Genomic DNA, 27,724 nt, shown 5'->3' with positions numbered 1-27,724 from the left:
AGGATTAGATGTGACCCAGTCCTGGGCTCTTAGATTATGTATAGGAGCCGTACGCACGTCACAGAACGTGTGCCCTACAAGTTGAGACAGGAGAAATGCCACTGTGCTTCAGCAGAAAACAGCTCCTAGTCAACTACTGGATGAATTAGAGAGGTCATGGAAAAGGTCACCCAACCAAAGAAGTGCTACAGGCCAGCTGGGGAAAGGGAGAGAATACCAAAATGTGGCTGGTCAGGAGATGCAGAGACTTGGAAGTATATGAAATTGAGTTTTGTCCAGCTGTGATATGGTCTATAATCCCTGTGTGGTTACTAGAAACTCTGTTGGTAGATTTGGAATTACTTCAAATTAAGGCAGGAGTGAGTGAGTTTTATAGTTATAAGGAATGTATTAAACAAAATATGTGTGTGTATACTGTTGAGTTGTGTATATATATATATATATATATATATATATATATATATATATATATATATATATATATATATATATATATATATATATATATATATATATATATATATATATATATATATATATATATATATCAGAGAGAAAGGACATGATGGAAGAAATGAAAAGGTTAGGGCTAACAAGCGCAGGATTAAAGAGCACACTGGAGTATGGTGGAAGTGTAGGAGTTAACTAACTCCAGAAGATGGCAGTAATGCAGAACTAAGGATGCCAGCTTCCGTTAACCCTCAAAGAAGAAGAAGAAGAAATAACACCACCACCGCCATCTCCGCCACCGCCCACTTGCTGATGAGAGAAGGAGATCATGCGGCCTCCACTGTTTTGATTCACAGCTCGGACAGGCAGGGCAGAGATGGCGGAAGACTGGAAGTCCGGGTAACTATTTCAACCTGCCCTACTAGTACTGGGGTAAATCTTCGTTGTACTAAATAAGACAGAGGGAGTTATCGGGAAAGCTGGCAGCTTTGTACGGTACTCGATTCCGCCCGGATGACATGGAGATATCGGCGGAGGGAGAGGCGGAGGAGCGCAGGTGAGTGACATCCTGGGCTGGTTACCCGTCTCGGCTAGCTGTGCAAAGAGTGACTGTGGTTATATAACTTAAACAACAAGATTTCAAACTGTATCACTGAGAACCCACTCGCTAGTTAAACAAAGACGACCAGTAATGCTTTTTGGAGCGGCAATTCACTTAAACTGAGCCTTTGTAATAAAGTTAGGTAGCTAGCTAGCTAGAACACTGGAGTGCTAGCGGCAAAATTAGGCTAGGCTAACCTGACATGTCAAGGTTTGACAACTTGGAGCAAACAGCATTAGCTAAGAACATTAGCTGCGAGGCTTGTCAACCTGTCTAATAAAGGTCAACGGACTGAAAGTTTGGTTGCATTAAAGCAATTCGTATATTTGTTACATAACCGCTAGGGTATGTATTAGATAACGTTAAGAGTGCTAACTGTTAGCCATTTCATAGCTAGGTTGTGCTAACAGCTAACGCTAGCTGTAAAATCAAGTTGACGTCTGCGAGGTGTCGCTGGTTGTGTTGTGCAGGATATTCACATATTATTAATGGGAACTAAAAATCCACAATTGGGTTTAAAATAGCAATAGCAATTTAGCAAGCTAAAGTGCTTGTTTTTTTATACAGGCTGCCAATGGACATCCAAAATTCATACATTATTAGCATTAGTTGACAACAGGATTACTGGAAGAATTTGTTCACAAATTTTCTACCGAGTTAGTAACAAGAGTCGCTAAAATGACCTTTCAGTCTGAACAGCGCACATACAGTATACTCATTGATATAATATCAGTAGAGTGAATATTGTATCAGTAATGAAGACATTTCTGCCTTGTTAGGACATCATAGGTACACGGATGATGAGGGAAGTTGGACCCGGCCATGTACACTAATTGACAGATGGCACCAGGATACACCATGATAACTTTGAGATCCTCTTTGCGTGTTTAAGGTTTGAAGGCTTGAGGCTTCTCTTGTAGAACACACACAGGCACTCACGCACAAATTAATGAAACAGAGAGAAAGTAATCCTTAACCTCAACAACCTCGCTGAGTCTTGTAGAATTTCACTCCATGATGTCCAGCACACACACACACACACACACACACACACACACACACACACATACACTTAATACATGTCACACACACCTTTCTTGTTGCATCATGCTCTACAGTATGTGGAGAATGTTCTCTAACATGCAGCCTCCTGATTTGATTAGTTAGCTGGGCAGCTGATCTCGTGATGCTGCTCAGCACTGCTGATTTATATGAAAAAAGGACTTGTTCATAAATGTGCTATTCATAGCCTTTACTTTTCAACATTCTTTGCATCCACGTTTCTGTTTTCTCTGTCTGAGATGACGATTGAGAGTTTTTTTAGAGAAAGTAAAATAATTAGCGATTGTGAGTTAGGCTACATAACTGCATTATCTAAATCATGTTTAGGTCTAAGTTATGTTTAGGTGCTGATTCTTTTCTCTTTTTTTGTAATTCAAGTTTTCCATTAGATAAACAACATAATGCACCACAAGACAACAATGCAGAACAGGTGACAAAGCAAACGGAACAAAACAAATCTGGGCATATATAGTAAACCTAAGTAAAATAAGCCGTACCAATAAAATAAGGGAAAAAATGGGGGCGATTCTTATCTTATAATGCATTTAAGCACACACCACATGTTAAAATATAGTATGTAAGTAGCAGATAAAGTTAAATACCAGTTAAATTATCCTATACTCAAAGAATACACCATCAAGGGTCAGTAACCTGACAGCAGATCTTTTATCCTGTTGGTGCAGTTTTGTGACTAGTTCTCAATAGCATTCAGTTTGACTGCTGACTTAAGGGGAAAAAGAGGAAGTCCTGGATATGAGCCAGTGCTGTATGGCTCTTAGGGAATGTGGCCTGATATAATTTTGTTTTGCATCAGACACTTTTGGAGCAGCAGCTTTCCATGGCTGTATCCTAAAGATAAGGTTTGACCCCCTGAACTCCATATCAACCATTATTTGTTGATATGGTTTGTAATATAGAATATCAACATTGAGACTTTAGAAAGGTCCTTGCTTGCAGAAAATTACAACTTTAAAGCTTCTAATGCGCACACATTGGAGCTCAGTGCTCTTCTTTAAGCAGAATTAGTAAGGATAATATGGGGTAATGGTTATGCATCAGAAATGTCCCTTATAGGTCAAAAAGTTCTGCTTGTGCTTTGCTAACAGGCACTAAAGACGTGGACTCTTGTTAACATTTTGTTTTATGGGGAGGGAGTGGGGCAGTGTCTATTTATGTATCTGTTTCTTTAGGCCAGGATGAGGTGATACTGCTAACAAATTAAATGATGGTCAGCACTCCCTGTTAGTCACTGAGTTCAGAGTCAAGGTTATCGTAACTAAAATGCTGAAGACTTGATTTTTTATTTCGGGAAAAGTGTGAGTAATGATTTAAGCCACAACACTGCTAACACCAGCATTGCTTTACCTCCTTCCTCATTCCTAAACTTCCTCCCTCACCTTGCCTCACTCTTTCCTGCTGCCCTGTTTTCCCTACAGGAGGGAGCACTGGAAGCTGCTGTCCAGCCTGAAGACCACGGTGGAGGGTCTTTTGTCCACGAACAACCCCAACGTGTGGTCACGTTACGGCGGCCTGCAGCGGCTCCACAAGGACATGAACAACATCATGAGCCATGGACTGAAGAATGAGCAGGTCAGAACTCAAGAGACCTGACTGATATCCCTCTCTGTTTATATTTATTTGTTTGTTTTTTGTTTGTAAACAGATTACTGATCACTTTCTGTGTGACCTCCAACCAGCTCTGACAGATTTGCTGGTCAAAGTTAAAGCATTTGTTAAAACGTTGAACACTATTTGACAACAAACTGCAGTATTGGTCGGCTCAATATTTCTAGATTACCCATGTTACACCTGTGAGAACAAATTTTGCTTTGGTGGGAAGTGCAGGGCAATATTGTTGAACTGAAGTGAATCTGATTGCAGCCGTAGAAACTAAGACAAAATTGACAACCTAGATATAGAAGTAATTAAAACATATGTTTTTCAGTTAAACCAATAAATGTAACCGTTCTCATAATCAGAGAGTATATAATGGTAAAGTTTCTCATTTACCCACAGGTTGTCAGGAATGGGTGTAACAGGCTATATCACAGGCTTTACCAATGTAGAGGGTTATTTTTCTTAAATTTTGGCGAGTATTTACATTATCAGGCAGGTATTACCAGTCGTTATTGGTTGACTTCCTAAAATACAGGAGGAAAGGGGTCACTGGGTCATGCTAACAGCTGGTTTTATGTTGCAGGTGTACTACAAGCAGAGAGACTACTGGCCGTTTGTGTGGTGTGTTCGCTACATCAGCCCCCACCTTGCCTCGCACATTGAGCAGGTATGGTCACTGCCAGCCACATGCAGGGTGTAAATCACCACACCAATCTCTAAAATTTGTAATGGGAGGCACGTTTATGTGAACACATGCCTAAACATTGCTATAATGGTCTAGGCTATGTATGTTTTTCATACATCTTGTTACATCTCATTTAACAGGTGAGGTAGACTTACCTTGAGCTTTCAGATTGTGAACTTACTTTGCATTACAGATTTCATTACGTACCCAGAAAAATGTGGTAATATTGTAATGTGAAAATATGGTAAGTGACCCTACCCATAATCTCAGGCAGGTTCCCACCAACTGAAGAAATAATAGTCACTGTTCAGCAATCTGTATTGTACAACTATATAATCAATATTGTAGCATCACTAGTGTCTCTCTTGAACATAAAGGAAAAATAAATAATTGACAGGACTTGCAAAGCTGACTGTGATGAGCCATTAATTCCTTTTTAAACAGGCGTCTACCCTGCTTTTTTATCAGTTTTTTGCATAGTAGTTTTATTTAAGTCATCTTCTTGCTTGGTTTGTTTCAAAGCTTAAAACTGTTGGGTGGGGCTGGAATGTTTCAGTTCTGTAATTCATATTTATACACAACAAATGCCTCTGCATTTTATTCACCCTGATTTTCACAACCCATAACTGTTATCACTTTTGGGAGAGAATAAACTGCTGATTTACTTGTGAAAGAAGAGTAGCCAGGCTGCAAAGTTACCAATGCAAACTAACCTTCACTTAACTGATAAATTGTGTTCGACTTTGCTTGTACGACAATCAAAATCTGTCTAGTATCTAGTTTGTTTTTCTCACTCCTCATTCTACTCATTGCTCACTCTGTTTAGACTGTTAAGCCCATCATCTGCATCACAACATGTCAGACCTGTCTCTGTCAAACAAACTGGTAGACCTTACTGGGCCGCACACAAACAGCGGTATGTTTGGAGTAAATAGAATAAGATTTGGTTCGTTAGCATGAGCAGTGATAACCACCGAGGCTGAACAGAGAAAGCAAAGAATGCCACTCACAGAAATGTCAACCACAGAAAATCCAAGGAACAAAATCTCATGATACTGTCTGTCGTGCTGTTTAATTAACAAACAGTGTGGACAAAAAAATAAATGAGGATATTTTATTAGTTTAAATGTAAAAAAAAAGAAAAAAAGATGATGAATATATTCTTTATATTCAGAATAGCGTCTGTCACTCTGCTGTTTGCACCCCTGCCAACTTCTTTCTCATCTATCTCTCCTCTCACAATATGCTTCTGCTTCACATTTCTTTCTTTCACTTGCTCCCTCTCTCTGTCCGTCCTCAGTTTAGTCACCTGGAGCCGGTAATGAGCAGCAGGATGCAGAGTGCTGGTGAAAGCTACAAGGCTGAGCGCTGGCTACTTCACAGCTTACAGGTTCACATGCTGTCGGCTCAGCTCCGACCTCTGCTCCGGCATCTGGGACATACACGTAAATACTATAATGGTGAGTTTCCCATTAATGGTCCAGTTTAATCTAGAAGACGTTGGTGTGAAGTTTAAACTAAAGTAAGAAGCAGCTTAAATTACTCTTTCTGTTCCTGTCCTTCTGTATGAAGGACATTTTTCTCTTTTTTTGTCTTCACTCATGTAACACCCATTAATTATCTCTCTCATTATCTTATATCCTTACCGCTCTTTTTTTCCACTCTTTTTTTTTCTCTGTCTGTCTCTGCCTCTCAGATGATGCCTTTCTGCTGAGCGAGCCCCATGTGACCGCTATGTTCCAGTGTCTGGAAGCTGTGGAGCAGAATAACCCCAAACTGCTGGCCCAAATAGACACTGTTGGGGTAGGTATTGTGAAATAACTTCAAGAAAGTTTGTCTGCTTTGCTGCATTTATAGCTCATCCATTAACATTTTGTTGTAAATCTTGTTTGGCATCTGTTCATAAACTTGTTGAATTTCTTTGGTTCATGACATGATGTTACTGACCTCCTATTTAATTTCTTTTTGTTTACACAAATGTTTATTTATTACTTGTCTTTCTGTTTTTGACATTGTGTTTCATCACTTTAAAAATAAATCTATAAAAATAGATGTGGCTTGTTTAATAGTTATCTGCTGTTGATGATGCTTCACACCCTTATTATGAGTCTTTGGTGAGTGGTGTTATTTTACCCCACCTGTCGTAACATCCTGTTTAGAGGGACTCTCATATCTGAAGGTGACTTTAAAGCGAAGGAAAATTGTTAGGGGGGCATTTGGGATTTTACTTAAATCTCTCCTATTTCATCCTCCAGCTGTCCCCTCTGAAGAGCCCGCCATGTCTGGGCCTGTTGAAGAGTCAGAGCCTGTGTGTGTTGCCAGGGGCTGGAGGGGCTTGGAGGAGCGCTGACTTGGCACCCAGAGGAGAATCTCTAAATCGCAGACTCACCACCTCCAACTGCTCCCTCCGAGAAGCAGTCGCCACCAGCCACAACTCTGGGAGCACTACCGGAGTCGGATCCCAAAACAGCAACAGCGCAAGTGAGAAAAAGGGTGAAGGGTGTCAAGTCTAGTTTTTAAATGGGTTTGTGGATTTGTCCATATTATGCTCTCAATGTATAGTTTCTTCTGATTCAGCTGAATGACTCTCATGTTCTCATAAGGCTCAACTAAATGTGCTGTAATAATAACTCAAGGTAGGCAGACAGCTAGCAGCTGATCTTTATTACTTTTACAAAAAGGTTCACATTAAGTAATGAATTTCAGTATCATGGATTTTTATCCATCTTGGGTCTATTGAAAATAAGTGTAGGACATAGGAAGCAGTAGCACTTGCTATGTTGATCTCTAGACAAGAGATTCAGATGGAGCACACTTTTGGTCATGGGGATTCAAATCTGAATCTTTGTTGTTACAATATTTTGCCACATCTGGGTTTGAGGGTGATTTTAGTAACATACATTTAGCAAGGTCATTCCACAAATTATTTCAGATCTCAGCAAACAGTTTAGTGTTGGACCAGACATCATGGTCACTATTCTGTAATCAGTTCATACAGGGATATAGGGGGTGGGGTTGGGGGAAGGCACTATGAATGCACTACAGTTTGTATATGAATAGACTGACTGACTTGACCATACAGAGGCCTGCTTGTTTGTAAACAAGGTCAGTTATTGAAGAATGTGTTTATACAGCCTCCAAAACCAAATGTCCTGAACTGACTGTGCTCACTAAAATGGATAAAACTGTTTCGGAGTGGTTTTCCTAAAAATATTTTAACATTGTTACTTTTTTGGATTAAAAACAATCTGTAAAATAACCCTTGTCCATTCCACATCAGCAAAGTCTGAGCAGGTTAAAGGGAAGTGACAAGCAGGACTGTGAGCTTTATTATTATTATTATTATTATTATTATTATTATTATAATAATATTTATTATTATGTTTTTGCAAAAGCTTGTGTCTCAATCCATCTCATCAGATATACCTGTTCTGTTGCAGACACTACCTCTCCAGCTAGCAACCTGGGAGCTCCCTGGGTGTGTGTGTCCAGTCCGGGGGAGAGTGAGCGGGGTGTGACGCCCCCTCCTGGCCCTGTCTCCGTCCCTTGCGTGTCCCTCACAGAGTCCCCCTCGCCCACATCCCTTCAGCCTGAGGCTGGGGACTCTGGTGACGGCGACTATGACGATGGTCCGGAATACCTGGCTATTGGCAACCTGGGGCAACGCAGTCGCCGTGACTCCCGAAGCTCCACCCACAGCAGTGAGAAGGGCGAGACCCAGGACCAGTCCCTGCAACGGGATTCCCTGGCTCCGCCCCCACCCAGAAGCTCATCTTTCTCAGAGGGCCAGAGGGGGCCAGGCCGGGCGTCCCGAGGACACACACGCTCGTTTTCTGACACAGGGGTCAATCAGAAACTCAGGAACGGTAAGTAAACTTTGAGGGAACTCATATGACAATAGCTGGGATACCCTCCATGTATTTGTATAGTTATGTTGTATTGAAAGGTTGAATTGAAATCGAAAATTCAAAAAGAAGTGTGGCTGACAAGCAACTGTATTTTATATTTATATTTTTAAAAATTCATTGAAGACTCAGTATTTCTTATAAATGTGCTTTGTACCAACATCAGAGAGTCCTCATGTCCTCAAAAAATCTGCCAACATTTTAGCTTAAATATCTTGAATTACTTAATAAGTATCCGTTTTACCTTGGTGGTATATATTGATAGTATCATAGACAGACCATTTACATGAAAGTGAATATAAGATTTACTGAAGTGGTTATCTTCAGCTTTAAACAGTTATTAGCTGGTTTATTTTTTTCCTCAATACAATGACAAATTACTTTTGTGCTGTATGTTCACAAATAAAAATACATCATGGTTTGTAGTACTTGTCGTGATGAGCTGAAATCGGCTGGTTTTGGTAGCATGGTTTTTGGGTGGGAGTTTCTTAATTAGGCTAATAATTTCCAGGATTAAATTGCTTTAGTGAGGCTTCAGCTTCCTGCAAGTGATGGATGCATACCTGACTAACAATTCCTTTTTTTGCACAATGTTTGCGTAAAATGAAAGTGACATTTAAAAGGGGGTATACCTGCATAGCCTGTGTTTATTGGATAGCTCTGTAAGATGTGACTAGGCCAGCTTCTTTCTCGGAAAGGTGCCCACTTCCTGTCTGACGGTTTTAAACTACAAATTAACATCGCTATTCTCTTTGCTCACTGTTTCCCCTTCTTGGCTTGAGGTAACTTTCTCTCCTTCTGCTCTATCTCTTTTCTTTCTCTTTTTACTATTTGTGCGAAGGAGGGGGCCACCGAAAAATCACCATAATAATAGAAGATCCGGTAGCAGGTTGGCAGTGCAGTTCCACTGTGCTCCATCACTTGACCCCTTCCACCCCTCTTTTCGTTTTTCCTCTGCATGCTGATGAACTCTCTCCATCCCTCTCATTTCAAGTCTTGCCTTCAGCTCATAATATGTGCTTTTGGTGTTTGAAGTTCTTGTTTAAACTGTTTTGGTTTAACTGGGTTAAATTTATGGCCTTGTCAACTGAGTTGACAAGGCCATAAATGACCCCTTTCATTGTTGTGTTAGTTCATGCACACATTTTTCATGACCTATCAGTGTTTTATTGAAAATATCATGGAAGTTATATATAAATTTTGTGTAAACGTGTTCAGAACCTGATAGAAGTCCTTTCATTGTCATTTAGAGTTTTCCATAATACTAAAATGTGTAAATGTCATAGATGAAGCAAAGCAGGTGTTTTCCTGTATTTGTACAGGATGTGGGCATACTGTAAATAAAGTACAGCTGTATAGTGTATTGCAATATAATATAAGCTTATTTCCTCAAGTAAAAGTAAGAATTGGATCACTCTTCTCTTCCAACTTATACATAGGAGTGTATCACTTCTGTGTCACTCAGATTTTTTCCCCCTGAAAAGGTCAGCAGTCATGTTTTTGTTTCTGCATGCAATAAAATTAACCATTTCCATAGATTTTATTGATTGTTCAAAACAAAGACAATGATAAAATCAAAACAGCCTTTAACCTGCTTTGTGTATGAACGATGATGTATGTTCCCATCAATCAAGAATTCAGTATTTATTTTATTGACTCGCTAGGTGATAAGAGACCCCTAACATGGTCTATATGTCTCTTAGAATCGGCAGGGGACGGCTGTATGAAGGACTACAGCCCTTTCTCACCTCAGTGCAGCGATGCCAGCACCCCCAGTTCCCTCTACATGGAGTCTCGTGAGTTTTCAGATTTTGTCTTTGCAATACTTAAAAATGGGCTTTTACAGTTATGTTGTAGCTACTGTTGCACTTAAAAATTAGTGAAATAGTAGAAACTTTTTTGCTGTTATCCTGTTCGTGTTAGACGTTTAAGGAACATGTGAGCCAGAGAAAGTCCACATCAAACTTAAGTATGGGAGGAATTTGGACAGGAAAGCTGACATAAAATGTTTCTTGAATGAAAATGAGTTTTCAGTTCCTGAATGTGAATGTAGCGAGTGCGTCAGCTGATCCATAAACGTGACACTCTGGACCTGAGCAGGAAGGTCACAGAAAGGTTGATGTTTTATTGGCCCCACTATTTATTGGCCACACTATTTAGAGTGAAATTCATCTTATCTGACTCTGTGCATCTGGGATTTTATGGTTTAGACAATAAGATATTCTGATAGCATACAGTTGGCTTTTGGCAAGCTTAGAGCAATTTATTTTATTCAGTTTCTACCAGGTGTTTTTTGAGACATTTTAAGACCAAAAATGTATTTTGAAAGCTAAAATAGATTACATAAAAACAGAAATACACTTAAGTGAAGACACTACCATTTATTTTTTTTTACTGTTTCTGTTTTGTGTAATGTTTTCATGTATTTTCTGTGTATATGTTTTGGTCTCTTCAGATGGGTCCCAGTACAACAGTGTTCCAGATGGGATGTTCAGGAAGCCGTCAGAGGGTCAGAGCCTCATCAGCTACCTGTCAGAGCAGGACTTTGGCAGCTGTGCTGACCTTGAGAAGGTCAGGACTTGGCCCATTTTAACTTCTGATTAATTTCAACTAGTGCTGGTGCTGATAGATCAGTCAATCATTAACTTAGTCAAACTCTGATTATCTACACTTTTCATACAAATTAGTGCATTTAAAAGTGCTTTAAAATGCAAATTTATTTAAAAGACCTCAGTACTAAAATTCTGCAAAACCTGTGATAGATTAAGGTTTAGACAAGTACAGTGTTGAACTAGATTAGTCTCCTCCTCTGACTGATTCATAATTTTCTTTGTGTTCGGTAGGAGAACGCTCATTTCAGCATTTCAGAGTCCCTTATTGCTGCCATCGAGCTGATGAAGTACAACCTGCGGCGTCAGGAGGAGGAGGGCGAGGAGGAAGGAGACAGTGACTGTGAGATTCAGCAGCTCAAACAGAAGATCCGCCTGCGAAGGCAGCAGATTCGACACAGCCGCCTGCCGCCCTGCGCAACCTCCCAGCACAGTAAGGCAACATTAGCAGTGGGGAGCTGTTAAATACATGATATTGCAGTCTTTTCCTCAGATTTTTAATTGAATTATTAGTTGTTATTTACGAATTAAACATCTTTTAATAGTGAATGTGCTTTCAGTTACTAGACATTAGTTGTTGCATCTCGGTAACTTTTACATATGTACTTTCTTCTTTAATAAGCACTCTAGTACTTATATTACTTCCCAACTTGGACTTCATTACGCCAGGTTTGCTTTGATTTCAGTTTGGCATACCTGTGCTGCTAGCTATTGCCATTAATGTATTGTAAGGTCCATTAGTTAAGACAATCCATAAAATGAATAAAATTAAATTGATTTAATATTTCCATATTTCTACCTCATCTGGTACATCTTGTGATCTGTCATGTTAATTTAAGCATGTAAATTTAAATGACAACATGGCAGCTCATAATTGCTGGGATGATAAGAACATTTTGACATCTATTTTACTGATTTGAGTTTTTCGTCTTACTCTGTAGTTTGGACTCAGTGCATCACAGTGTCATTTGTTACTGTCGATTTCTGTCTCAGACATCTTTGTTTTGTCTCTCATCTCCTTCCTCTCCTAAAGTTTTCCACTCCATGGACAGCGGAGGCTCTAGGAGGAGCTCTCAGGACTCCTGCCAGGGCCTTTCTGACTCCGGCTCAGCTGAGGAGGTGGAGGAGTGCGAACTACGAGGTAGAGAGAGGGAAGGAGGGAATGGTAGGAAAGGTTAACACGGGGAGAAAAGAACAAAAGGATCATATGATATTTTTCATTTGTTTGTTTTTGACTGTCACAAATGCTAATCCACCAAATGTCCATGCAAATGACTGCACATTTTGCGTATTTGTCAGTTCAGCTAGCATCTTTTTACAGGCAGCTACAGAGTGATATAATGCACTAAACATTCTTACCTTCCAGGTGCTGTCAACATTCAAAAATTTAAACTTTTAACCAAAATATTCACATCGGCAATGAAGTATTGAATTTTTTTATTTGAAATGTGTACGAGGCCTCACGAAGAATTCATTGTTTGTCTGTGTGAATGAGTTTGGTTGCGTTCCAGTCATAATTCATAACCTCATCATCATACTTGCTTCATGTTTCACACAAAGCATGTCACATTTTACCATGGACCATAAACATGGAAGTCAGAGTACAAAAGTCACAGAATGTTTGTGACTGTAAAATCATTTGAGTCGGCATATCTAGGATTTATATGCTCCTGATTATTTGATGTTGTTTGGTCTGCCATATTCCAGACAGTGTTCACTAAGTCATTTTGAAACATTTTCCCCTGACTGAATTAAATCGATGTCAATTGCTGTTTTCTGTGACAAATAGAGACTAATCACTAACATATAGAAATATCTGGACATGTATTGCTTTGATACTATTAACATGGATTGTGGGATTTAATATGTGCATGTACTTTATGCATGGGTTGTGTTAATGTGTTTAACTGTGTTTGTGTATAACTGTACTTCTCAGTACTGCTGCACGAGCATACAAAGTTTGTTGTATCTCGGGACTGTAGAACTGCATGACTTCCACATGCACTGTATCAGTGCAATATACTGTATTGTTTGCCTGTGACACTGACACACAGCTCTGTGGAGTGCTGAAAATGTTTGTGCTTGTGGTGACAGTTGTGTTGAGTGTTAGTTTCTGTCTCTCAGATGGCTGTGAGGGTCAGTCCCTGCTGGCGGTGTCTCAGAACGGCCTCTCGCTGTCACTCGCCTCCCTCTTCTCAGGTATCTGCAGGCTGGACGAGTGGATGAGGCTCCACAGCTACACACAGACTATTTTCTGTAGCGGTGCTCCTCTCAGGGGAAGCTGATGGCTCCACTCCAAACTGAGAATTTCTACCTTTTAATCCCTCTTGCTAAACTGGGTGGAACTCTTGCCATTTACAGCATATAGCTTATTTTTTTGTCTTTATTTAATCATACTGATTGGTTCTGTATAAATATTCCAGTGTACACAACTCTCAGTAAGTTTAAAAAAAACATTAGGAATCAACCTCAGAAATACCCAAACTATGTATTTTTCCAAACTTTGTTATAAGATGTGTATATATTGCTATTTTTTTTTTAGTAAATCCATGGACTGACGGCTTTAACTTTTGATTCTGCATGACTGTACTTGCACATTCAGGTCATGTAGTACCAGGAAATGAGAACTACTAAAATGATAGCCAAAGCACTATACAAACTGTTTTTGCAAGGCAATTATTTTATATTAATGGTATATCTTTTTACTACCATTTATTTTTGGGTTGATTTACTCATTTATTCTTTATGCCCATTGGCCCAAAAGGAGTGTCTTGAAGACTCACAAGTAGCTATTTAATGTTGTACTTTGGTGGCCATGTTATTCCAATGAAAAAGATAATTTTTCTTGTATGGCTCTTCAGTATCCTACAAAAAAAAATCTTTCTAAGCAGGGCATGGAGCACCGTAACATTTCAGTTTTGGAGTCGAGCCAGCTGCCTCCTCACCTCAGCTGAATTGTGCGCTTGGCTGTTTGTGTTGGCGCTTGTTACTCAGTGCTCTAGGGTTTTGGTGGTATGGTAGGACAAATGTGCCTGTACCTGTCAGAGTTTAGGGAGGCTCATGGGAGGAGACGAGTGAGTTACAGTAACAAGTGGCGACTGGAACTACAGGGATTAATTACTTATTCCTTCATCTATTCATCCACCCCATTATTCATTATCTACAATGCGATTCCAGTGAGAATGAAGTGCGATTGCTGTCACATGCACATCCTTCCACTTTGTTGTTCTTTTTTAAAGTTTGAAATCAACCCAATACTAGTTGTCTCTCTCTGGAAAACCGGGGTTCTTTTTTGTGACTACTTATGACAGAACTTAGCACCGGCAAAATGATGATTTTATCACGCAAGTTGTTTTCTCCGAGACCCATTCTGAACATGACTGCATCTAATGACAGTTTGATATTGTATCAGTATAATATCACAAACAGATTTGGATTGGAATTTTGGCTATGGTAATATTGTGATATTGATAAATGTTATGTTTTGCTGCATTAAGTGATACGTTTTTCTGTTTTATATTTTTCAGTTTTGACTTAGTGAAATTATCATCGAATGCATCTATTTAACCTAATAATCCCAAATGAATTCTACTTAATTGCATACCTTAACCAAAATAACTTATCCTAAACTTAACCAAAATCTTTAAACCTAATTGTAATCCAAAAGAATTGAACTAAAACTGAAATCGCTTAACCAATTTTATTCAGATGCTATAGCAGGATTTCCCAAAGTGTTTTATAGCAGCAATAGGCCAACTCGCACGAAACAACCACCACACTCTGCTAACATTAAAATATATATATTTCAATGAAATTAAACATTAACCTTCAGGGATAAAGAGCAGAATAAATATCATATATTTTTAATGAGTGTGGCTATTATTTCGGGCATTTACTGCTAACTAAATTGGATCACAATAATAGATGCGTCAAGGTAATTGGAGTTTACCACCTCGGCTAAACAAATTTCTGGGGGAAACCCTGCATAGTGTCTGTCTATCTGCTCATGGTGATTTTGGTTTAGCTGTTGCAGCTTATGGTGAGGAAGGAAAAAAACTTAACAGAATTTTTGCCTAATGCCAGTGATGAAATATTCCTGATTTCTGTTACTCTGCACTAACTGTGCTGCACTTGCACCTTGCTCCTTTGGACACACAATCTTTTTTTGCTGTGTGCCACCGATGAAAATCGTCCTGTGCCTGTATCACTTTGCAGTAGTCAAACTGTAAATACAAATGAAGCCAGAGACTTATTAAACAGATAATGTCAGATGATCTTTACACACTATTCAGGCCAATCTGATTAGTGTTAATGTAACTATAACTTCTAATTTTTTAATTTCTGCACATAAACAACAAAGGGCAATTGTTGAACCCTGCAGCTGACTAACTCGCTTATCCAGCTCTTTATGCTTTGTAAGAACTGTGACTGATTATAACCCAGAAGGGCTCTGAATCTAGTTTTATTTTAATGGACAAGAATGTTGATCTTGTGATAGAAAGAAGCTGTCATACAAGAATTCATGCAGGCGGTCTCCTGTTCTACCAAACCTGTGCTGCTTAATGTCTTTGCTTATGTGTTATTTGTGGTATGTTACAAGAAAATATGGCAGCAATGCTCTACCTTTTGAATCTCTCTGGCTTTACTGCATGCTACCTGCTAAATTACATTTAAAACATGCTTGAATGTGATGTGGTTTTAGGGACTTTCACTTCAGTATCTTTAAGGAGAGACTGTCTTCTTATATCTCTTATTTTTGTGTCCCTGATCACATCTCTCTTAAATAAGTTCTTCTCAAAACATTGAACGCTGCTTAGCCGTAGCAAATAGTGCCATCTGACCTGTGGTGAGAAAAGAACACCATCCACCAGCCAACTGCTGGTTCATCCAAATTCATCCATCTGTTAATTCTACAAATCACAACATTTTTGATTTTGATATACAAGTATTAGGAATCTTTGAGTGTGTATGGCTGGCTGGTGGATAAACAGGTCTTCTTCACTGTGTATGACTGGTACACTGCTCCTAAGTGGTCAAATCTCTTTTATTTTACTATTTATTTGTCTTTCAGATGCAGACATTAAGCGCAGTGTAAGCTCCAGCAGCAGGTCTTTTCTCAGCTCAGAGTCCATGTAAGTAACACAGCCACTTCCCTTCATCCTTTAATAATAAGTAATTATATAATTTTTCAGAATCTTCAATAATTGAATACTAAATTACTTCAGTCTTTTTGGAGTGAAAGATAGACATTATGTTCACTTACTTGAATTGCTCACAGAAAAAATAAAACATTAGTTTAAAGTAACTCCAAGGACTTCACCAGGGACTTTCATCTAAAAAGTTAACCAATTTCTAATTTTAGAGGTAATATGAATCACATTGGGGATTTTATGTCAGCTCTGTGGATTAGTGGCAAACAGAAAATGTTAGTGTATATCTTATTTGGATTTAAAAAATGTATTCTGTCCTTCTTTGTGTATTTTCAGCTCTCCATCCTTCCTCCAGTCTAATTCAGCTGAGTCAGTAGCCATGGGTTTACTCAGACAATTTGAAGGCATGCAGCTTCCTGCAGCTTCGGAGCTCGACTGGCTGGTCCCAGAACACGATGCTCCACAGAAGGTACAACAGCTTACGTATAGTATTTATACTTATATAAAGTATTTATACTGCAGTTTAGCAGTTCTCCACACATAACACTCAACATGCAATAATTAATATAACTAAATTAACTTGTAGTTTGTAGCACTCCTCCAGATACATTCCCTATGATTCACACAACAAAACTGGACTCTGAAGTCACTCAGCCTCTTTGCGCTCTCCTAGCTGCTGCCCATCCCTGACTCTCTGCCGATCTCACCTGATGATGGCGAACACGCAGACATCTACAAGCTGAGGATTCGGGTCCGAGGCAACCTGGAGTGGGCGCCTCCCCGACCGCAGATCATTTTCAACATTCATCCCGCCCCCAAGTGAGTCCACACCAGGTTTTACCTGCCCTTACCGACTTTCTCACTTTCTTTTTGTTCTTTTTTATTTAGTTGTTAATTTGTTTCTGTTTTAATCTGCCGTTTTCATGACACACTCAACAGAGCGTGGCTTAAATATTTATTTTTGCTAATTAAATGCAAATTACAGCAGAATTGGCTGGGTGAGCCTACAGGATTTTAAATGATTAAGGTGGTACTTTTCTGGTTCAGAAGTGATAACAAGACTTCAGGCTTAATCTCATAACACCTCTCACAATAACAATGTGGAGACAGCAGAAATTCAAGTATTTCCTCTCTGGTTTGACATCAATGTCAAATACAGCTCAGAGAAAAGGGTTTCCAAAAAGGCCCAAAGAGAAACATCTTGCTTTAAAAATGTATTTCTACTTGCTTCTGATATGCACAAATGAGCAAGAGCTCTGAAATCTGTTTATTTTTCCAAGTAAGGTGCTTCCAACTGTCTTTGTGTCATTTGTGGTCAAACCACTGTCCTTGGTCTTTGTTCTACAAAATGTATGTTAATTACACATTTTATTTTCCTCCGTCAGGAGGAAGATAGTTGTGGCTAAACAGAACTATCGCTGCGCTGGCTGTGGCACCCGCGTCGACCCAGGTATGACCAGCTAACACCAGAAATACTTCTGTAGGACCAGAAATGATGTAAAAAGATTTTTTTTTTTTATGTTTTTGTTGTCCTTGAAAATGTTGCAAGGCACTGAGGTTTTAACATGCATTTGAGCTTGTTTCTGTTAATCAAACAGTATCAAAACACAGAATGTCTATTTACATTTAGTTTCAATTCTTGTTTTTTATTTGATTTCGCAAGTGCAACTTTAAGACTTTTTTCCCAACTCAGCTGGCCCAAAACTTGGTGTTTTCCTATGGCATTTCCCTTCATGCATAGAAATGCTATGCAGAGATACTTTCACTTTTTGTTCTCAGACACTGTATCCAAATTCTTACCTCTCCCCCGCTTGTGTTTCTGCTGCCTGTGCACACTTCAGATTATATCAAGCGACTGCGTTACTGTGAATACCTCGGCCGTTATTTCTGCCAGTGCTGCCATGAGAACGCCCAGGCGGTGGTTCCTGGTCGAGTGCTGAGGAAGTGGGACTTCAGCAAGTACTATGTCAGCAACTTTGCCCGGGACCTGCTGAGCAAGATCACTGGAGACCCGCTGTTCAACCCCTATGACATCAACAGTGGCCTGTACAAGAAGATCAAAGCTCTGGAGGCCGTCAGGGTGAGCACAGAGGCAGCAGAGGGATGGGAAATTACCCATTAACCAGATGGTTGCAAAATTTGGCTGTTAAGTTTTTTGTTTTGTTTTTTACCAGCAACTAGTGGGAATCCCACCATAACCAGTTTCAGTTCTGTTTTAGAAATTAGCTGATAAAATGTAATTTAAAGAGTCACTGGGGACCAAAATGTTACTGTTTGCTGAGCATGAAGTATCCTAATTGTAAAATAGTGACCCTGAACTTGTGACCAGTTTTGGCAGAATGAATAGAGCCATTTATGCCAACAGTAAGGTGATACAGTGATGTTGCTAGGTACACGTCCTGTGTCTCTGATGCATTAAAATCTGAGTGCATAAACTGTATCTCTCCAGCACCAAACAGGAAGCAGCAAACCGGGGACTTACATTGGTAACGACCGAAAAAACTCCTCAAATACTATCTCTCACACACACAATAGACAGTGAATTTACAGTGTTATGAGTTGGTGTTTAATTTAATGCGTGTATCTGATCCACCAACCAGCACGTATTTTAGTGAGAAATCTAAATTTTTGAAATGTTCGCCTCTCATTCCCATGTTCTGACTTCTTTCACTAAAATAGCACAGTTAAACAACAGAGGCTGGTAGTGAGTTGAGGCGACAAAATCCAAAGTGTGAATTATGGAAAGTACGGAAATGCAGTTTGTTTTTATTGATTATATTGATGCCAAATTGACAAGAAGACTGTCGACATATGACACCTTTTATATTGTGTTTCTTGAGTTATGTGTTTTTGCGGACATGTAAGGAATTGTTAATATGTAATATTTCTTAAAGGAAGTTTGCTGTAATATTTTTCCCGGAGTGTGCAGAGAGCTTCAGTTTAATTCAAACTGCTTTGAATTCAAACATTTATTTTTGTAATTTATATTAAAAAATGTAAACATTCAATGCCAAAACGTTCCGGGTAAAACTTGTGCTCTAGAATTTCTGTTCCGTGGGTATGAGTAGTCGAAATAAATAGACTATTGACAGTAATAGTTTGGGTCACAGGGCGGGTCATAGGAGGTCGCATACCGAACCGAACGTCCTGTACCGAATGGTTCAGGGAAAATACACATACCGCTTACACCCCTATAACCTATTTTTTAAAATGTTTTGCCACCACTGCGGTGTATTTACAGATTTGGGATTTTATTTGTTTAATTTTCAGATGCATTTTCAACATACATTAACAACCATAATTATAACCATATAAAATCAAACAAGAGTTTAACACTACAATTTGTCAAAAAACACAAATTTTATTGGGGACCCACTCAGTTTTCCTGGGACTGATGATACTTAAAAAACCCCACAAAACCTCTAATTCTCTGAGTTGTTGCTCAGTGGCCAGCAGTAGTATAAGACTGTCTCACACATACATTGCCTTAAGTGTTACTATTTAATCATACAGCAAACATTTCAAAGCATTGACATGAGAAATGTATTCTCTGCGCTTTTGGTTGATAATCTATAATAGGGTTGGTCCATATGATGGTATATACCACGCAATGGTAGAAATGTGTCCACCGGTAGAGATTTGGCAATACTGTCTATACTGTAGGAGCTATCCCTTAGTGTCTGCTATATATTTGGGGCAGGCTATGTAGCAAATCAGGGCTGGATTCTTGCGTGATCTTGTGAAATTGTGATTCTCGCGTGATCTCGTGATCGTGCAAATCCAGCTGCCTCACAAGGTCACATGATTTGGGCAGCAGGACTGCTTACCACGTTCTCCAAGACTGCTTACCAACAGTTGGTGGTGGTAAAGCTGGTTTGCCAACTGTCGCAGAAGAAGAGAGTGACAAGAAAACATTGAGGAGGAGGAGAGTGAAATTGTAAATACAGAGCAGGAGGAGTTGTTTTTGAGAAACAAAAACAATAATCAAAAATAATCAAATGTGATGAAGTATGGTTATTTTAAAACCATTTCTTAATTGAATTTACAAAACAGTTAATGTATCATGATGTATACCGTTTCGTGATATGATATTACATATACCACGATAGAAGGTTTTGGCCGTATCGCTAACCCCTAGTCTATAACCACTTTGTAGTCCATTTTCTTTATAAAAAAAATTTCTTTGGTGTGCACTAAATTAATTTTAATTATGAATTCAGAGCATGTTGTGTCCTCATGTGCAAAACAGTGTAATTAAGTTATGTCATTAGGCAGGATTGTGCTACACAAGTAAGAATATGCATTAAAACATTTTAATGGATAGATGAAATGGTGCAGAATTGTTTTTGAAGGTTTTACCTGCTGGCAAATAGAGGAGAAATTTGATGCTTGCCCACTTCAGTCAGCTGTCAGGGACACTGAATATTAAACACTTTAACAGCACAGATGCTGTAATTGGGAACTGAACCTGGCCTTTGTGCCTTCCACCATGTATTAAACTGTATGGCTGTGTGTTAAAGTGTATGTTAAAGTAACAAGCTGTTTTCTCCGTTTTGTTATTTTGTTAGGTTTTGAGGGTGCAGCTGTTTCACATGAAAAATCTCTTCAAGACTTGTCGCTTTGCTAAAGAGTAAGATGCATGTTTTTTTTTGTTTCACACTAATTTAAAAATCGTGCACAAAAATATGCTCTCTGCAAAGATGGACCTCACCTGTGTGTGTGTGTGTGTGTGTGTGTGTGTGTGTGTGTGTGTGTGTGTGTGTGTGTGTGTGTCCCTCCCTCCCTCAGGGTGCTGGACAAGTTCGACAGCCTGCCAGGTCACCTGACAGAGGACCTTCACCTCTTCTCCCTCAATGACCTCACTGCTGTGCGCAACGGTGATCTGGCTCCCCGAATGAAAGAGCTGCTTAAACTTGGTACCATGCACGTAGCTGGCTGTGTGGTAAGATAACCACGTGCCTTCTCTTTTAACATTTAGAGTTCATCCACGTAATTTATTGCAGTGATAAAACATACAACTGACGTATGAAGTGGACTATCACACAGGATCAGGAACTGTTGTAATGTCAGCAAATTAAGATTCCCATCTTAATCAAATGTCTGGTTTTTCTGTCACTTTTGCTTTGATCTCCCCCAGCTGTGCCAGGCGAAGGGCTTTGTGTGCGAGTTCTGCGGCAACGACAAAGACATCATCTTTCCCTTCCAGCTGAACAAGTGCCAGCGCTGTGAAGGTGAGCCCTCACTGCTGGTGGCAGGCCTGGGCGGCTTCAGAGCCCCCTCCCCCCGCCTCTCCATTCCACTTACCTGGAGAGACTGGAAGATCTCCAAACCTCGTAGGCTGGCAAGGACCCTCTTCCAAGACAGGAAAGAGGGAGAGGGAGGGGAGGAAGATTTAGAGCTAGATGTGGATCAAGGGGTGAAGAGTGGAGAGGAAAGGGATGACACAGCAGAAGAGAGAAAGGGAAGAGGGAGAATATTTCAAGTATTCACTCCTGGAAAGCTGGTGAAAGCTTTCTCCAGGAGTCAAGGCAATGAGGAGGAGCAGGAGATAGTAGGAGGGACAGAGTCAGAGAGGGAGGAAGAGACAAAGGGTGATAAAGGAGGAGAAGAGGGAGGAAATGGTCAACATAGGGAGGTATATAGCAAAGAGAGGGCAAACAGTAAGGAAAGGGGAGATGGGCGTGCAAAAAGGGAAAAAGTCAACTTATTAAAGGTTCTTCAAATAGACAGACTAAAGAAGAGCATCTCTAAAGCAAACAGAAGGGACAGTGACAGTGAAACATACAGCAGCGTGGAAAGTCTAGATGAAGTAGGACGAGAGGGGAAAGGATGTTGGATAGTATCAGGGTTAGCGAATCTTACCAAGGGTTTCACAAAAAGAGAGATAGAGGATGAAGGGAAAACAGAAGTGAAAGAGGAAGAAAGATTTTTGGAGAAAGTAAAGGGAACTGAGGAGGACGGAAAAGCTGAGAGGGAGTCTGAGGAGAATGATGAAATTTCAGACAAAGGCCAAACAGAGGCAGCTGAAACAGAAAATTCTAGTGCAGTAAACGTGGAGAAATTTAAAATTATGAAATTGTTAAAACCTCAACAGCTACCGGCTGTTTTCTCCAGAGGGAGGAGCAGGGGAGAGGAGGATAAAAGTGGGGAGAGCGATGAAAAAAGAGAGATGGATGCTGAGGAGGAAGAGCCAGCCACCATAACCAAGACTAACTGGAGAGGTCGTAAAACTCGCAAAGCCAGGAGAGTAACCAGAGGCAGGAAGATTAGAGAAGGGACAGAAAAAGAGAGCTAGACAGAAGGTGGAGAGAGTGCAGAGATATGTGACGGGGATTATTGTACTGAGAGAGGTAGAGGACAAGAGTAAGAGCAATATAAAGATATACAGTATCAGCCAAGTTACAGTACACTAAATAGCTGAAAGTTTAATATTTGATGGATCTGCTGGATAACAGTAGCTTGTATTTGTCCAGATACTAATGACTGATTGATAACTGTTAACTGAGGGCTTCAGGATTAGTTGACCTTACCTAATCATATCAAGCAAAAGTGAAAACAGTTTAAAGGGTTTACACTGGTTTTATTTTGTATGCAACTACATTGAAGCTGAATATTTTTGGCAGATTAGACTTTCTTTGTGTCTTTTACCATCATCCTGGCAGTATTTTAATTGTTTTGTTTTTTTTACAACTTCTAGTAAACAAATGTTATAGTAATTAAGTAACATTAAAGGAATAGTTTAATATTTTGGGAAATATGGTTATTTCGCTTTCTTGCAGAGCGTTAGATGAGGAGATTGATACCACTCATGTCTATACGGTAAATATCATGGCTAGAGTCAAGAGCTGGTTAGCTTAGCTTAGCATAAAGACATAAAGACTGTTTTTTGTAAGGATTAAACAAATGAGATAAAACATGTAAATTAGTAGGTTTTAGAGGTGCTGGTAGATGGAGTTTGTTACCTTTTGACGGAGCCAGACTAGTTGTGAGCTGCACTATTTCTTGGCTGACTGCAGTGACTTCCTCCTCACTGTAGCTTCATATTTAGCAAACAGATATGAGAGCGGTATCTATCTTCTCATTATGTCTTTCCAAAATATCGAATGCCAAAATGACAATTCCTTTAAGTATTTTAATGTTGTAAGAATATAAAACCCGATTGATTGTGCAGTCCTACCTTTATATTTCTGTCTCCCTCTTTAATCTAACTTTTCACAGCCTTTCAACCGTCTGGTGGTTTGAAACATTTTGCACACTTATTCTTCTACTGTTCTCATTTGGCACTGAGCTCCTTGCACTACAGTGGTGTTGGTATTTCTTGGCTTTGGCTGTGACGTTTGCACAGTTGCACAACTAGTGGAGAGTAGATATTTGACAGCTATTTGGTGGTGGATGCCTTTGGCTTTGATTCTGGAGGTGTTGGTGTGTAAAGCTTCATGACTGATACGGAAGCTGTCATCAGTGTTTTTAGTTTCCTGTCTTTGGTTCGGAGCTCTGTTCTGCTTTTGTCTTGGGACAAAACTTGGATGGCAAACAATACCAAAGTGGTGTATCACTCATAAACGTTTACATTTCAGTTTGCGTTGGTCGTGAATGTCAGTTTGGACATTTGTAAGAGTAGTCTGTTACACATGTTCCTCCTAAGCCAGTGGAGGAGTCTGTTTTTATTCCAACCATCCACTACTTTAATTGATTGATTGATTTTACTAATCACTAATCACCCCTCTGTGAAATCAGCAGAAGTAGTTTTTCATTTAAATATAGACTCCTTCCAGCTTAAAGGAAACATTGCTTGTTGCTAAGCTGCCTCATCTGTGATTGGTTTTTAAGCCATTTTGTTTTCATTTAGATATTTGTTGAAGGAAGAATGTCTTATAATGCGAGGTGACTACATGTGTCAAAATGAATGTGTAATTTATGCTTTTAGTTGCTTTATACATCTGCCTGCTATTATTTAAGCTTCATCTTCATGTGAACATTAAATAAACACCATTTTTGAATTTGAGTTGCTTGTCATTTTATCTATCTTTCACTGCATTTTTTTTTTTTTGGAAACATAGAATAAAAATCATTTCAGACAGGGATTGCAGTCATGACTATCTGTTGGAGCAGAGTAGTTAAGACATTGAAGAGTTTTAAAGCACTCTGGTGGCCTGTTTTGGAAGAATGGGATGCGTCTTAACAGGTTTAGGGTGTGGCGTTTGTTTCCCAGGATATCTGCTTTCTCCCTGCTTCCTCCTGCCTTCTGCCTTCTGCCTTTAACTTCTGCGTCTTTTATACTCCTCTTTTCACCCTGCCTTCCTCAGGTCTGATTGTGATTGGCTGTTCTGTTAAAACATACATCTCATTTTTGGAAAACTTGTTCAACTGGTTAACGTCTGTGAACACTGCAGCATTGTTTGGTTTAGCAGATGGGAGCTCTCTGTGAAAACTGTTATACTCCTCTGTTAAGATGACACATTTGTATTGTAAATGCTTTGAAGTGTCACATCATTGACCTTTGTTTTTGTGATGTTTTTCCCTTTTCAGAGTGCCATGCGTGTTACCATCGCAGCTGCTTCCGGACAGGTAAAGGCTGTCCTCGATGTCAGCGTCTGGCAGAGCGGAGAGAGAGGATGGCGCGCAAAAACATGGAGGAACAAGAAGACGAGGGAGGTGGGACCTAGTGCTGGTAACAGAAGAAACTCAGACAAAAGAAGATGAGCACAAAGCGACCATGATTGTAGTGGCTGACCACCTCTCTTTCCGTTCCAGTCCTCTCAGACCGGGGTGACAATACTCGCTGCAAACAGATGTTTTGAATCTCAGTAGATTACCAGATGTGCAGGTTTTACTACATCAGGGTATCAGTTGTGGTAATGTCATGTGAGTTGTGAACAGGAACATTTTCAGATGCATTTAGTGTAAGCTAAGCCCCTTTCACACATGCACTTTACTCTTTGAATTGTGGTGGTATTTTGTTTCAGCATCATATTTGAATTGCAGACAGAGTAAATTTTCCATAAAAACTTTTACTTTTACAGAGAAATGTCTGGCTCCACAATTTTCTAATTAGGAAACATAAGGAACATTTTTTCTTTAACTTGACATTGGTTCATTCTCAATATTTCATTCCTAAACTGATTACTTAATTAAATTTCCTTGCACATGAGTAATAATGTATTATTTGGACATTTCTGACATTGGTGACACCTAGTGGCAGTGTCAAAAAAGTTATTGTGGCAGGCAACAATCCCTGTTGCTCCTATCATACGTTTTAAAAGTAATTATTTTGGCGGCCTTTTAGAGAAGTGAGAGCACTTGTCTTCCTTTGTGTCATTCTTTTTTCCCTACCTTTTTTGAGCAGTGCTGCACCTTTTGTGGCAAAGGTTGTGTGAAAGAAATCAACACTGTATTGTTCTTTATAAGAAATCTAAGTGAATGACCAAACCCCTCTGCCTTACAGGGATATTTGACACCAGCCATGTTGCAGTTACATGTGTGAAAAGGGCCTGAGATTCACTAAACTTCTTGGCACTTTAGTCCTCTGTGGTAAAACTAATATATTTAAGATTTTAAGTACATCGGAAAAATAAGTACTTGCTCAGACTATTGTACCCAGGTTTGATATTTCTCCTTCCTACAATTGCAGCTTCTGGCAACTGCTTTAACTCTGGTGATTTTATTGGCTACAGGCTTAGCTGAAGTTTGTTTTTGTGACCTAAAATGGCAGGATCTATTTTAAAAATCAAATGACAAGTAAAAGTTTAGTTCTCTTTTATGATTTGACTGGTTTTCAGTGCAGATACTGTATTTGAGCAATGCTGCCCTTTATGTTGAGGATTTTTATTTTAATTTGAAAATACTGAAGATATTTAACTAATCCTTTCTTTCCCTGCACCTTACTGCCCTGTTTTTAAGCTTTCTTTTTTTAGCAATGCTTATGTACCTCTGGGACCAATGAACTTGACTGGTGGAGCTAGTGGAATTACATTGGATTGAATTTAGAGGTTTCAGAGTCAGTGTTGCAAATATTTTAAATGAAACTGCAAATGCTCCATTTTTGTGCTGCTTTGTGTGTGTGCGTGTGTGTGTGTGTGTGGTTACTAGAAAAAGCTGTGTGAATAAGAGTGCTTGTGTGTATGTGCACACATGTCTACCTGCTGTACATGCAGCCATGCACACATGTTTTTCACCAGCCTAATAGCACTTGCCTGTTTTCTAACGTCGTAGGTTTTGGATTAATAGTGATGGTCCAGTTAATCGCACTGATCCTGTCTGTTGTTTGGGGGGGAGGGGGACGTCACTCTTTGGGGATTTTTCTAATGTTCGTTTCTAAGAACATGAACCTTCACCGTGTTACTGTTTCTTTCATGATACTCCTGTCACCTGGGTTGCACTAGATTGTGAAGGGTTTCAGTCCAAAATAAGAGAGCCACAACTGAATAAAAAATAGTCATACTCTTAATGTGTAGCAAAATCATTAATCTCCTCTTGGACTGAAATTCTTCACATTTAAGTGGGTTTTCTCCTCCAACAGATCTTATCAGTCTAGTACAGTGGTTCCCAACCTTATTGGCTTGTGACCCCTTAAAAGAATACTGGAAGACTGGAAACAGTTTGCCTGGCTCTGTATAAAATTCCCCTGCCAGCACTGCTAACTCACTAATGAACACTTTATATCTAATTTGTTAAGGCTTATGTACTAACTATTTCTTGGCTGGGACCAGTAACTTCCTAGAATCTCTGTGGTTGCCTGGCAACTGGTTAAGCTAACAGGCTACTGGCTCTAGCTACATACGAGAGAGTGCTTGTACAATCTTCTCATCTAAATTGAAGCCATGTGACCCCTCCTTACAGTTAATAGTCTTACTGTGCTCATGAGTTTTGAGCAGTTGAACTAAAAAGTAAATTTTCTTTCTTTGATTGTTTTATTTGAATGATTTTTAGAGGCCCCAAAAGGTTAAAGTATCCAGTATTTCACAGGGATAGAGCAGAAATGATAGAAAAGTAAGAAAAAATTAGAAAATTGCAATTTCTTTCTTTTCTCTTTTCTTTCTTGCACTTTTAACTATCTGGTGAACCATCAGATTTGTCTTGGGACCCCTCTGGTTCGGAACCACTGGCCTAGTATACATTTTAGAGACACTTTTCACCAGTTACAGCTTATCTGGACTTTCGTAAAATTCCTTGAGGCTGATGTTGCTTCTAGGGTTTAATCTTAATTGTCTAATTAGTGTCTCTGTTGTGAGAACAGGCTTTGCTTAATGTGTACAATCACTCATGAGATGGACACACTCTCATGCAACACTTCTTAAAGCAATACATGTGATATTCATGTCCTTAAGCACTTGCAGACAAGTATTAAAGAGAGAAACTGCACCCATGTCTTTAGTTTTAACCAGGCTGCTTTTAAACGAAACACTGAACTCTTCAGCTCCTGAGCGAAGGGACCGCTCAACTCCACTGAAACGCCTCCTCAGCTCAGCAGATTGTTTGTCCATGGACTGCCTTTAACATGGTGGTGTGCAGAGGTTTAAAGTGCACTACAGATTAAAGTGTCTGTTATTAAAAATGTTAATTATTATTATCATGATTATTATTGTTTGTGTTAATTTGCCTTTGTTCTGTGATTATGTTGACAATAAAAGACTGGCCAGACTGTT

General features: G+C 39.4%; 1 protein-coding gene across 7 annotated transcripts; it reads left to right on the top strand.

Annotated features, from left to right (window-relative positions):
- Positions 1-710: 710 nt before the first annotated feature.
- Positions 711-27,724, top strand: rubcn (rubicon autophagy regulator). 7 transcript variants are annotated; one of them, XM_044201068.1, is made up of 23 exons: positions 711-1,006; positions 1,831-1,943; positions 3,550-3,703; positions 4,314-4,397; positions 5,716-5,875; positions 6,112-6,218; positions 6,671-6,896; positions 7,856-8,281; positions 9,162-9,209; positions 10,024-10,116; positions 10,776-10,891; positions 11,164-11,362; positions 11,963-12,070; positions 13,054-13,128; positions 16,001-16,061; positions 16,416-16,548; positions 16,753-16,898; positions 17,465-17,529; positions 17,921-18,159; positions 20,648-20,709; positions 20,868-21,021; positions 21,217-21,310; positions 24,609-27,724. In XM_044201068.1, the coding sequence occupies exons 3-23, from the start codon at positions 3,665-3,667 to the stop codon at positions 24,743-24,745; spliced, it is 2,772 nt and encodes a 923-aa protein (XP_044057003.1). In that variant the 5' UTR covers positions 711-1,006; positions 1,831-1,943; positions 3,550-3,664; the 3' UTR covers positions 24,746-27,724. The 7 variants fall into 7 exon arrangements, with proteins under 7 accessions (XP_044057003.1, XP_044056996.1, XP_044057000.1 ...); XM_044201061.1 differs by lacking the exon at positions 1,831-1,943; XM_044201063.1 differs by lacking the exon at positions 1,831-1,943 and having other exon boundaries at positions 714-849.

Source organism: Siniperca chuatsi, linkage group LG6 (assembly GCF_020085105.1).
Source record: "Siniperca chuatsi isolate FFG_IHB_CAS linkage group LG6, ASM2008510v1, whole genome shotgun sequence".
NCBI classification, from domain to species: domain Eukaryota; kingdom Metazoa; phylum Chordata; class Actinopteri; order Centrarchiformes; family Sinipercidae; genus Siniperca; species Siniperca chuatsi.
This window is presented reverse-complemented; position numbering and strand designations above follow the sequence as displayed.